Source organism: Hypanus sabinus, chromosome 3 (genome assembly GCF_030144855.1).
Source record: "Hypanus sabinus isolate sHypSab1 chromosome 3, sHypSab1.hap1, whole genome shotgun sequence".
Classification (NCBI taxonomy): domain Eukaryota; kingdom Metazoa; phylum Chordata; class Chondrichthyes; order Myliobatiformes; family Dasyatidae; genus Hypanus; species Hypanus sabinus.
Genome location: NC_082708.1, coordinates 158,898,079 through 158,910,421, shown reverse-complemented (window position 1 = coordinate 158,910,421; position 12,343 = coordinate 158,898,079). Strand labels below are relative to the sequence as shown.

Here is a 12,343-nt window from a genome sequence, read left to right as displayed (position 1 = left end):
CTCCATAGGTCAGGATATCAAATTAAGGAGTAGGGACATAATGCTTCAGTTATATAAATGGTTGGTGTGGCCGCACATTTTTTGTCACCCCATTATAATAAAAGATGCTATCAAGCTGGAGAGGATGCAGAAGAGATTTGAAGAAGCTACCTGGACTTTAGGCTCTGAGTTATAGTTAGTTTAACCACACTGGATTGTTATTCCTTGGACAGTTTGCTTGGATGTAGGAGTTTATCAAATTATGAGGGCTATGGATAATGTGGTGGGTAATAGTCTTTGCCTCAGTGTTGGGGAGGGTACAGATACAGAGGATAAGAGGGGAGAGATTTAAGTGACTTCTTTTCACAAAGAATAATGAGTGCCTGGAATGAGCTGCCCGATGAAGCAGTCAGGATGGGTACAGTTGCAACATTTAAGAGGCATTTGGATGAGTATTTGGTGGGTGGCTGAACAAGAGCAGCTAGGACTAACGGGGAGGATGCCATGGTTAGCATGGGCCAGTTGGGCTGAAGGGCAGGTTTCTGTGTTCTTTTACTCAGTCTTTAAAAATTTGCTGACAGCACCAAATTGGATAGAAGACAAGCTGATTACAGGATAATAATAAGTGTGTAGATTGAGCATGAGATTAAAATTTAGTATGAAAGTCTGAATTTGGTAAGAAGGGCAGGGAATCTACGTTCCTATTTTTTAAAAAAGCTGAAAAGCTAAGGATTTTTATTAAAGAGAAAATTAAGCTGTTGGTTTCAAGAATACAGAAAAATGGGTAGTTGTTTGGAGGAGATGGAGGTTGATTGGAGCGCCAAAAGCTGAAGACCAAGCAAATGTAATATGTAATTCAGAATAGTTATTTCATAGGAGTATATGGAATGTTGAACGATGAAATGCGTGGATGCATTTAAGGGGATGTCAGGCAAGCACATGAGGTGGAAAGAACTAGAAAGGTGCTACTTGCATGGTATTAGAGTTTGAGAGGAGTCTTGTGTGTGGGGTGAGGGAAACACATACCTATTCCCTTCTGACTGTCATTGACTGTCATTTTGCAACTTAGGGGTGACTACCTCCCTGTAGTTCAGAGTATATTGACTAGCTACATTGCAGCTGGGTATGGAAACAACAATGCCGTTGAATGGAAAATCCTACAGGAAAAAGTAGTGGATATAGCTTAGTTCAACATAGGTTAAGCCCTCCCCACCATTTAATACATCTACATGGAGTGTTGTCGCAGGAAAACAGCATCCATCATCAGGGACATCCACCACCCATGCTCTCTTCTTACTGCGCCATCAGGAAGAAGGTACAGGAGCCACCAGGTACAGGAACAGTTATTACCCCTCGGCCTTCAGGCTTTTGAACCAAAGGGAATAACTTCATTTCACTCCACTGCTCTTGCCCCATCACTGAACTGTTCCCACAACCTATGGGCTCACCTTCAAGGACACTTCATCGTATGTACTCTTTACTTACTGCTTTATTTATTTATTTATCTATTTATTTATTTATTTATTTATTATTATTATTACTATCTACACAGTTTTTTGTATTTTGTACACTGGTTGTTCACCCTGTTGGTATGACTTTCATTGATTCTATTATGGTTATTTGATTTATTGAATATGCCTGCAAGAAAATGTATCTCAGGGTTGTATATGATGACATGTATGTACTTTTGTAATTAATTTCTTTTGAACTTTGAGACTGGAAGTCTTCTAGCTCTCCCACATTTGGCAAGAAGAACACGCCTCTGACACCAAATCCATTCTCACTGCTCTAGCTAGGTAGGAATAGACAAATTCAACAGAAACATATCTTAGCCTCTGCGTTTTGAGCTAAAGCCTCCATCTCCCCACTCAACATCTGTCCACTCCAACAACTGATGCTCCCACAATGGCTGCTCTGCTTAGACCTAACTACTTTTCATTGGCCCTTGCCAATAAAATGATCTGAGTGTTACATTTCATGTCATACTATTGCCATAGCTCAACCAATATTTTTTTTAATTGAACATTCTAGTTGAAATTTCCTGGGAAACTATCTATACTTCTAGTTCCTGATAGAAAGGAGAGAGTTGTGCTTCAATCTATTCCCATTTGAGTTTAAATTAACTTTTGAATAAATTTATTCTTAATTTTAAGCCTCTTAATATACATAATTCCATGTCTCTGGGTTTGAGCAATTTGAAGATTTTTGCTTTTGAGTTGTCTAATTCAGTCTTTTTTTAAAGCAGAAATTTAGCTGTGATTAATCTGAGTAGATTGTACCATCCGGTTGCTGAGCTTCCTTTTCTTTCAGCTGCATTAATAGCTGTAGTCTTTGCTTTGAAGATCAGGCAACCATTTTTCCTTGTAGGCTGTCTTTCTGGCATGTAGATGGTAGTTGTCTGGCTGTCTTTTATTGCCTGTGATTGTATCCAATTGTCATTTTGCCTTGCTTTAAAATCACGGTGCCAAAATTTTGCAACTTGCACTTTTCCTTTGAAGGATGGTATAACTGTACGAGCAAGATAAAGCCTTTGTATAAGTAGGGTGAGTGACTTTGGCTAATCTCTGGTTTGTGTTTTCTGAAAGATTAGTACTGAAGTTTAATAAATAAATCGGGCAGTAAACTAGATCACCTTGTAGTGTACTTGTAGGGCTTGCATGGATATTGAAGTGGCATAGACTTCAGTGATCAAATCCTAGATGTGGTAGTATGCTAATAGTGTCCACCTTTTTCAAGGATATGAACTGCTTTAGTACTTGATTTGTTTTTTTTTAAATATCTATTATCTGTGAATTACGTTTTTTTAAAGCTTCAATTCAGGACTGAAAGCTAAATCATTCATTGTCCTCCACTGAGGAAATAACTGGGTTTAGTCCTTTTTAAAGGAAGTATGCGGAAAGTCAGCTAGAGTTTGGTAGCAAGATTGGTTAACTTTTCAGATGTGAGCTTATGAAACATGGCACAGAAGCAATGTTTTACATATAAAACATTATACATTATAAAACATGCTCACACCTCAACATGAGGAACATATTTTTGTGGTAATTAGCTTGCCAAACTCAATAAAAATCCATGACGTGACAGGGAGAACATGTAAACTCCTTGCAGATAACACTTGGAAGTCAGAATTGAAGCCGCCTTTGGTACTGTGAAGCAGTGCCTGTGCTGGCTGTGGCACTGTGCTGTTCTTGTATGTTATTTGGCTATGAATTATTAACTTGACACCTCAGCGTAAATGGTTTGCTGGTGTGTTGAGTTGGGGCAGGTTTATATCTTCAGTTGATACTCACAGAGAAGATGTACAAAGAACCAAATACAGAATATGCTCCTGATCTTCTATTTTAAATACATCAAAAGCATAAATGCTAATGATCAGGTTGGTGGGGGGCAGTTATAGTCCAAAAACCTCAGAATAACATTGTGACTCAGGAAAACATGTTAATTGAGGGGGACATTGCATCAGGTGAATAGTACTTGAATATTAACAGAGTACTTGCTCTTGTTAATCCAAGTTGAAAATCTTCATGAGTTTATTTATGACAATTTTAGTCACTGGAGGATAGAAATGGGAATTAAGGTCTTGCCCACAGGAGTTGTACAAATCAGGTTAATCACTAAAGTGTTGGCTTATGTGACAAATACATAAAGTCAGGAAATATCCATGGTTTGGTGATCTTCACACCGAAGCACAGCTGCAACATTTCTGTATCCTTTGTTCTGATTAATGTTTGTCTTTTCTCCATCTCACAGCCTTTATAATCATATCCAGCTTTGTAGTAATTTAATATCGGGCTGCGATTACTCTCTCTTCAAGGTAAGTAGATAGTTATATCTTTAAAATTTCAGAGTTAACAATATATTTAGTGTTAACCTAAACATGCTAATAACTTAATAATTAAGCATCACCTGGGTTTTTCTGTTGATTAATGACATTGCTCATCATTCAGTTTTGTAGCCTACACTGGCAGCAAGCTGAGCTCAATACTCCCATATTTAATTATTGGGAAAAGGATGTCATTTACATTGACAACGCTTCCAGTGAAGAATATTGATATCATATCTACCACAATGTTCTGATATCAAAACAAGTGGCCCTTTGTAAAATTTTTCTCTTCATCCTCAACTTTTATCATAGCATTACCTGAATGATTATTTCTTACTTGCCATTAGTACTTTGACTGTTTGTGGTGAAAATGGTGCAAGAAAGGGAAAGAAATAGATGTGAATTTTAGAAATTAAAGAAATGGGCAATAGCATCCTTGTGCTAAATTGTATATATGAGTTAGCTTTTATTCTAATTTAACCACTTTTGACTATTTTATCTCAAACATGATCAGTTTTAGTACTTGATTCAGCATGAGTTCTAGTTGAAAGGTCACCTATAGTCAACCTTCTGTTGAAATTATACTCACAGTAACAAGGCAGGTTCTTTAAGAAGCAAGTTTCTCTAGAAATGCATTGAAGTGAAATACGTGGTGAGCTAAAGGACGTATTGCCTTTGAATCATAGAATATTGATTCCACCCTCTATGGTAGTGTCTTCTACTATGGAGTTAGAATCTGGCCTTGCAGTCATGAGTGTATAGGATGTAGGGGGCTGAGGATGCAACCTTGTGAGATAGGATTTTCAGAGTGAATGACATGGCCCTGAGGAGTGTTGTGGTACAGAGGAACCTTAGAGTACAAGATGAAGAAAGCTTTTGGGCACTGGACTTCATAAGTCAGGGCATTGGTACACAACCCTGATAAGGTGGTCCTTGCAGTATTTTTTCAGGACCCTGCTCTAGGAATAATGTTATTAAACTGGAAAGAGTAGAAAAGATTTACAAGGATATTGACAGGACTTGGGACCGTGTTATTGGAAGAAGTTAAACAGGCTAGATCTTTTTTCCTTGGAGCGTAGGAGACTTGAGAGGTGGTATATAAAATCATGAGAGGCATAGTTAGAATGCACTGTCTTTTTCCCAGGATTGGGCAAATTATGAACTACAGAGCATAGATTTAAGGTGAGGAGGAAAATGGCAGGTTTTTCTACATAAATGGTGATTTCTGTAGAATGAACTGCCAGAGAAAATGGTTAAGGCAAGTACAGTAACTTTTAATGAACAGTCAGTTAGGTACATAGATTGAGAAGGTTTAGAAGTGGGTTAAACCCTGGCAAATAGGACCAGTTTGGATAGGGCATCTTGATTACATGAACCAGTTAAAGCTAGAGGGTCTGTTTCCTTTCTGTATAACTCTGAGACCATATGCATTTCCACAAGATGGTATGTAACTTTTTGATTACCTGACTCAATGCAAAAGTAGTAAGGAATAGAAAAGTACAAGTTATGCAGAGGTTTTTAACAAAATGAAAGTGGTGTTCCATAATAACCCAGAAAACCCTATTCTGTTTCTTGCTTAATGTGGAAGATGTCTTTCAAAGGAATTGGAATGACCCGTTGTTGTAAAAAATCAGCCTACAAAGTCCAAGAATCAATTCTTGAGGGTGGATTGAGATGTCTTTGCTTCTTTGTATGTACACATATTAATATCAATGTAGAGGTTATCAGTGGCATGTTATGCCATCCTAAAGGCTCCAAAATATTGTGCTAAGCATGAGGAGGAGGGACCCAGAAGGTGGTGCTGATCTGAGTAGTTGAAAAGTGCTGGGAAGCAGCTCCTGAGCTCTGACTTCAACTTGCTGGGTTAAATACATTGTTTCTGTGTTGTAAAAGCTTTTCTAATGAACAAATTAGCTAAAATTTAGGCCCTATTGAATGCTATAAATCATGTATCCAATATCTCTTGCTTTTGCCTTCAGGGCGTAACATGCCTATAAGGTTGCAAGTTCGGAACCATTCTTGTTTCTGATCAGAATATTTTGGGATTAAACTGCAACATCTTTTACCTTTCAAAGAACTACCACTTTGTTCAACAAATCGAATATGAATTTCTAGATTATGTACAGATAAAGAATGTTTTTATCCCCAAATATTACAGTTATAGAAATATATTTTATGTAGATATTTTGCATGCATTTGTTGATTCACAATTACAGTGGAAATATCACTTGCAATAATTAGATTGCATTGATTGCTGTTAGGCTGTTGATAACCAATAACAGGACATTAATGTCCAAGATACAAAAGACAGAACCTCTATATTTTGCCAATAAATAATAGTTTAAATTGAAACTAAGTTTAAAAAATCAAAACTATAATTCTATCACTTATATTTAAGCTTCTACCTGACCTGATTTTTTAAAAATAATATTTTCCATGTAGGATGGCATTGAACCTATGTGGGAGGATGAAAAAAACAAACGAGGTGGAAGATGGCTGCTGACTCTTTCCAAGCAACAAAGAAAGACAGATCTGGATCGCATTTGGTTAGAAACTGTAGGTATTCTTTCCTCAGAATTTTAGGTCCAATTAACTTTGTCAGTTCTGACTTCATCTCATGAAAATCTGCCTACATTTAACCACTGATTGCTCTTGCAAAAGTTAAAGCATTAAATGAGTCCATCAGTTGGTATACTGCAAGGCATTAAACAAGTTTGATTATCAGATCTATTTTTACAATGTCGAGTTTTGAATAGTGATCACCCCCATCCCAAAAAAGTTGAGGGAGGATGCTGCTGTCCTTAAAAATAGTTGTAAGGCATAATTTTATTTATCTGATTCAGCCTCAGTTTAATGTCTTATCAAGAGGATGATTATTGATTGAATTTGGGGGTATGTTAGACCTGTACTTTGGTTTTTAATCTATCAAGCTTTAAGTTCTTAAAACTTATCACAGCAGTTCACTAATTATAATACTTTATCTGTTCTATTTCTGCCTTCCCCACAAAAAAAGCTGTTGTGCCTTATAGGAGAAGCATTTGATGAGCATAGTGATGACGCTTGTGGTGCAGTAGTCAATGTTAGAAACAAAGGTGACAAAATAGCTATATGGACTACTGATTGTGAAAATAGAGAATCTATCACATATATAGGGTAAGTGAACATATGACATACCATTTTCCTTAGATTTGTCATATTCTCTTAAATGTTTACTACTAGATACTATGGATGTATACTGTGGCAAGTAAGAGGCTGTTTTGAACATTGTTGAACATATGAACATTTTCTTTTTCTTCAATAGTTCATGTTGCAAACCAAAGCAAGTCCTTGAGGTCTAAATTAAATGTTTAATAGAGATGTCTTACAGACTTTCAGAGAACATAGAACAATCTAGCATAGGAGCAGGCTCTTCACCCCACGATGTCTGCGCTGAACAAGAAGCTGATTTAAACTATATCTCTTCCACCTGTATGTGATCCACATTCCTCCATTTCTTGCATATTCACGTCTATACCTAACACATTTATTGCATCTGCTTCCATCATTTCTCTAGCAACCTGTTCCACGCACCTAGTATTTTTTTAAATGCATGTCCTCTAATACTTAACTTTCCTACCCTGAGAAAATGATTGTTACCTTTATGTATGCCTCTCATAATTTTATTAGCTTCCTTCAGCTTCAAAGTTTGAACTAAGTTTATTATCATAGTACGTACATACATGTCACCATATACAACCCAGAGATTCATTTTCTGGTGAGCAATCACAGTAAATACACGAAACAATAGGATCAATGAAAGACCACAACCAGCAGGACAAACAACAACCACTGTGCAAATACAAAAAAGAGGAAAAATAAGAAATATTAACAATAAATAAGCAATAAATATCAAGAACATGAGATGAAGGGTCATTGAAATTGAGTCCAGTTCAGTAGGAACAGTTTAGTGATGGGTAAGCGAAGTTGAGTTCAACACTCCAGAGAAACTTAGCCAACCTCTTCTTGTCGCTCATATCCTACACTCCAGGCAGCATATTGGTGAACATCTTCTATGCTCTTATGAGCCTCCATGTCATATAATGGAGTAACTATTAATCATTGCAGAAATTTATTTAGGTACTGAACTAGGAGATCAGTGTTTTCTCTGAAGTTTTCTGCAATGTACGGAGGCTCAGTGTGAAGAGGGTAAGATAGAAAAGAACAAGTTGCTTGCAGCTGTTATTTGTGTAATGCATTCTGGATTGAGCTGATCTAATCCTTTGAATGTACTTGTCGTATTGAACATCACTTGCTTAAAATGATTTAGTAGCATACTTAGACATGCATCTCACTTGAATGTGTGTCATGAGATGTTTGGGGCTGAGCCTAGATGGTTCAAGAAACACCTTGTGTCACCCAGCCAAAGTCTGCACAAGGTCAGTGAGTTTGGCCATGAGTTTGTTATATTGCATGGCCGCCTCAAATCAAACAGTACCAATATTTTTGTTTGGAAGTAAAAGACAGTGAGTTAGCAGTTTTGACCTTGAGGCATAAGGAAATTTTTATGTTATTTCCAAAGGATACCATAAAATTAGGATATGCAAGCTTAGTTTTTATGTGACCACAGAGACATTTATGTTAATTTCATCCTCAAGTGTTTTTTTAGAATCTGTTGCATTTGAAAGTATTGAAGATTGAGTTGCGAAGTTTATCATAGAATGCAGTTACAAATCGGGGTGGGGGGGGAGTGGTGAGGAATTATGTGAGTAAAACTGAATCTGAGTTTGAACAGTTAACTGCATTTGTGGAATACTGCATGTGTATTTGTTACAGCTTCAAGAGAATCTAGCCATATCAATTTTGGCATTGTCTCCATAATGAAAGTTGCATTTGCTTTGTCCTAGAAAAAAGCTTTCGGTGTTAGCCTTTTGAAAACTATTTGTGTGTGTGCTGGGCAAAACCAGTTTCTTTTAATGGGCTAATTAAACATCTAAATACCTGTACTCTACTTTCTATAATGGGTGCCACATTTGTTATAGGTGCTTCTGTTAAAGTAAACCAACATTATTAGTTACCTAATAATGATTAGAGATGGTTAGTTACCTAGTACATTTTAGCTGGGGTTATCTCTTCATAGTGAAGAAGGATGAGAGGTATCTTGATAGATCTGTATTACAAGTTAATAGGCTTAGATAGAATGGATAGCCATAGACTTCCCCCAGGCCAGAAATGGCTGATACAAAGGGTTGTAATTTTAAGGAGATTGGAGAAAAGTTTTGGGGATTGGAACATCCTTCTAGGGGTGGTGGTAGAGACAGATACATTTAAGAAACTCTTTGATTGGCATTTGGTAGGAAAATGGAAGGTTATGTAGGAGGGAATGGCTAGATTGATCTTAATGTAGGTTAAAAGCATGTCACAAGACTGGGGTCTGAAGGGCTTGTTCTGTGCTATAACATTCTATGATTTGTTAAAGAGGAGTCTAGCTTGGAATCTTAATTATTTATACTTTGCCTTGAAACAGGAGAATTTACAAAGAAAGATTAGGGCTTCCTCCTAAAGTAGTGATTGGCTATCAGTCCCATACGGATACTGCCACAAAAAGTGGATCAACAACCAAGAACAGGTATGTTGTTTGAGAAGGCACCAGTTGTATGCTCATCGCTAGAAGACTGGATACGTAAAGCAATCTACACTTCAAATTAAACCAAAGCTTCTAGTAAGCAGAATGGGACTGCATTCTAACATTACACAAGTGTGTGAGTTTTCAGTCATTTTTCTATCTTCGACTTTGTTCAGTATTCTGTGAAAATAACCCTTTCCCTTCAAAATATTTTATGAATCCATTTAGTTCCTGAAATTTTCCAAAAGTGTTAAAGATGACTTGTAAAGTAAAATATTTTAAAAGTTGCAAGTTTTTTTTTAAATAATAGATTACCTTACACTAAATGTGACACAAATTAAATTTAGACTTTGGTAGGTTGGGGCTTATTAGTAATTTTGAAAGGGAAAGGGTTAAGATCTTGTCCGAATGTTGTAGTCTTTAGCAGTTTAGTTCCGTTCTGACTTTTGTTTTGTACAGCAAACAAAAAGATTTGCTGTAATCCGTGCTTATTTGTTGGCTGTTAGATTTAATTTATTCATTGGTTTTAAATTTTAAACAAAAAGCTCTAATAACAGCTTGGTTAATTTAGATCATGAGATGTAATGCGTGTTTTGGGACTGGGCATATAATTTTAAATTGGTAGAATTCAAAAGTTGTCATATGCATTTCTTAAATCCTGCTACATTAGTACAGAATTCACAGTTTGATTTAAACTTTAACTTTGAACAAGCTTTTGCGGTTTAGTGATTTATACTTTTTTGGGCAAGTGGGTTTCTCTTTTAAAAAAAGTGTATTTTGTTTTTTTTAATTGCAATATGATGATTACATTCCTTGCTCGAGATGTTGAAATATATTGAAATCCTCTATATGTTTTGTATTGTTCTGCTGTATTTTAAAACATGTATCCTTGGAAGAAACTCTATTTTGCATTGGTTATAAAGGCTGAATTAGGAAAATGGTCCCAAAAAGTATACGTATTAAAAGTGTAAAAACAAGAACTGTGTAAATAAAACTGTACAGTGAAATTTCTGGCATTCAGTAACTGTGGTTTCATTTCCTCAATTTCTTTACAACGTTAAGCTGCTTACCTTCCACTTATGGAAATATACCTGCATTTGCCTACAGAACTTACTGCAGTCTACACCACCAGTTTATTAACTGTGTCACTTGAAGCATTTTGCTGCCTCCAAGACTTGTTTATAATTTCTATTTTTGACTTTAATCTGAGGTGCTTGTTACCATTGCAGGTTTCCATTATCAAATCATACTAATTAGATTGGACACAACATAATTGAGTGGTGTGGGAGAAAAAAGATGCTACATTTTTTTAAAGGAATTACAACAATATGTATGTATATTTGCATAGGCAAGTTTCATGGCAGTAACAGGTTAGTTTATAATGATGTGTTGTAAATTTTGTTCATGCAGTCAATATTCTGATATAATTTTGAGTGCAGGACCACAATTGTAGAATAGCTAAATCTGTTCACGTTATAATCAGTTCCTCTTGAATTTATCCACAACTAAAATACCTAATAGATTGTCTGCCATAACAACTTAAAAGTACCTCCAGTTTGCCTCCTGTTGCTGTTTCTAAACTGTGTTTTCATCTAACATCTTGCTTTCTCAATTTCAAAAGAATGTTAGCATGTGTATTTGCTCAATGGTACCGGAGTAGATTGGTTATTGGAGAACTGAGTGGGTAAATTCATAAGAGGTTGTGATCGAACCAGTCAGAATGCTCTCCATCATACTTTGATAGAAATTTGCAGAGTCCTCGGGGTCATCATATCTTAAATTTCTCACTGGCATCCCTCCTGCACGATCGCATTAATGTGTTGTAACCTTGATAGATCCTCTGATACGCTGATATCCAAAAGCATGAAGTTGGTCACCCTTTTCACCGCTGACCCATCAATGAGGACTGAAGATGTGTTCTCCCAGCTTCCCTTTTCTCAAATCCACAATCAATGTGTTGTTCTTGCTGATACTGAGTGCAAGGTTGGTGTGATGCCACTCAACTAGCCGAACTATCTCACCCCTGTACACATCTGAAATTATCTTAGCACTGTGGTGAACTATGTGCCTGTCGGGACACGCCCCTGCTGACTGCTCCTGTGGCTCCTCCCACAGGCCCCTGTATAAAGGAGACCTGCGGCCTGAAGATCGGCCTCAGTCTCCAGGACCTTGTATGATAGACACTCACTCCTGGTTCCTTCTTCCAGTCAATAAAAGCCGATATCTCGCCTACGTCTCAGTGTGAGTTATTGATGGTGCATCAATTTTATTGACTGGAAGTTTTAAAACATGGAACCCGTTTTGCGTCCGGACCGGTTGGATTTGGACCCTCAAGACCCTGACGCGGCTCTCGCTTTTGAACACTGGCTTGCATGCTTCCAATCGTACTTGGCGGAGCTTCGTGCGACTGAACCCGCCGTTATGCACAGAATCCTACTCTCGAGGGTCTCCTCCAAAGTTTACTCCTTTATCCGGGACCTGCCGACCTACGAAGGGGCACTGGACGCCCTCAAACGACAGTACCTGCGGCCGGTGAACACCGTCTACGCAAGACATCGCTTAGCTACCCGGCAACAGCGGCCTGGCGAATCGTGCGCTGAGTTTCTCCGAGCACTACAGACACTCGTCCGAGCTTGTGACTGCAAGACGCTCACGGCAGAACAGCATGCGGAGCTGCTGGTGCGAGACGCCTTTGTGACGGGACTGCGGTCAGTGTACGTGCGCCAGCGGCTGCTGGAGAACTCGGATCTTACCTTAAGCTCGGCGATAGAGAAGGCCAATGCTCTAGAAGCTGCTTTGCATAACGCCGACGCTGTCCAGTCGCGCGATTCCCCGCCGGTTTCGTGGACGCCTCAGACCCCGCCACCGCCGGCTCCCGGGAGCGAATTCGCCAACGCCGCCGCCAGTCGCCATTCCACGAGCTCCCCGACCCAGACCAC

At 38.0% G+C, this 12,343-nt stretch overlaps 1 protein-coding gene across 3 annotated transcripts in view; it reads left to right on the top strand.

The window, feature by feature from the left end:
* Nucleotides 1–10,411, top strand: part of LOC132391804 (eukaryotic translation initiation factor 4E-like) — a 29,425-nt gene extending 19,014 nt beyond the window's left edge. For all 3 annotated transcript variants that reach the window (XM_059965439.1, XM_059965440.1, XM_059965441.1), the window contains 4 exons: nt 3,730–3,793; nt 6,245–6,358; nt 6,816–6,955; nt 9,306–10,411. In XM_059965439.1, coding sequence (XP_059821422.1) covers nt 3,730–3,793; nt 6,245–6,358; nt 6,816–6,955; nt 9,306–9,420 — 433 coding nt within the window. In that variant the 3' untranslated portion in view covers nt 9,421–10,411. The remainder of the gene's footprint in view (nt 1–3,729; nt 3,794–6,244; nt 6,359–6,815; nt 6,956–9,305) is intronic.
* Nucleotides 10,412–12,343: the final 1,932 nt, after the last annotated feature.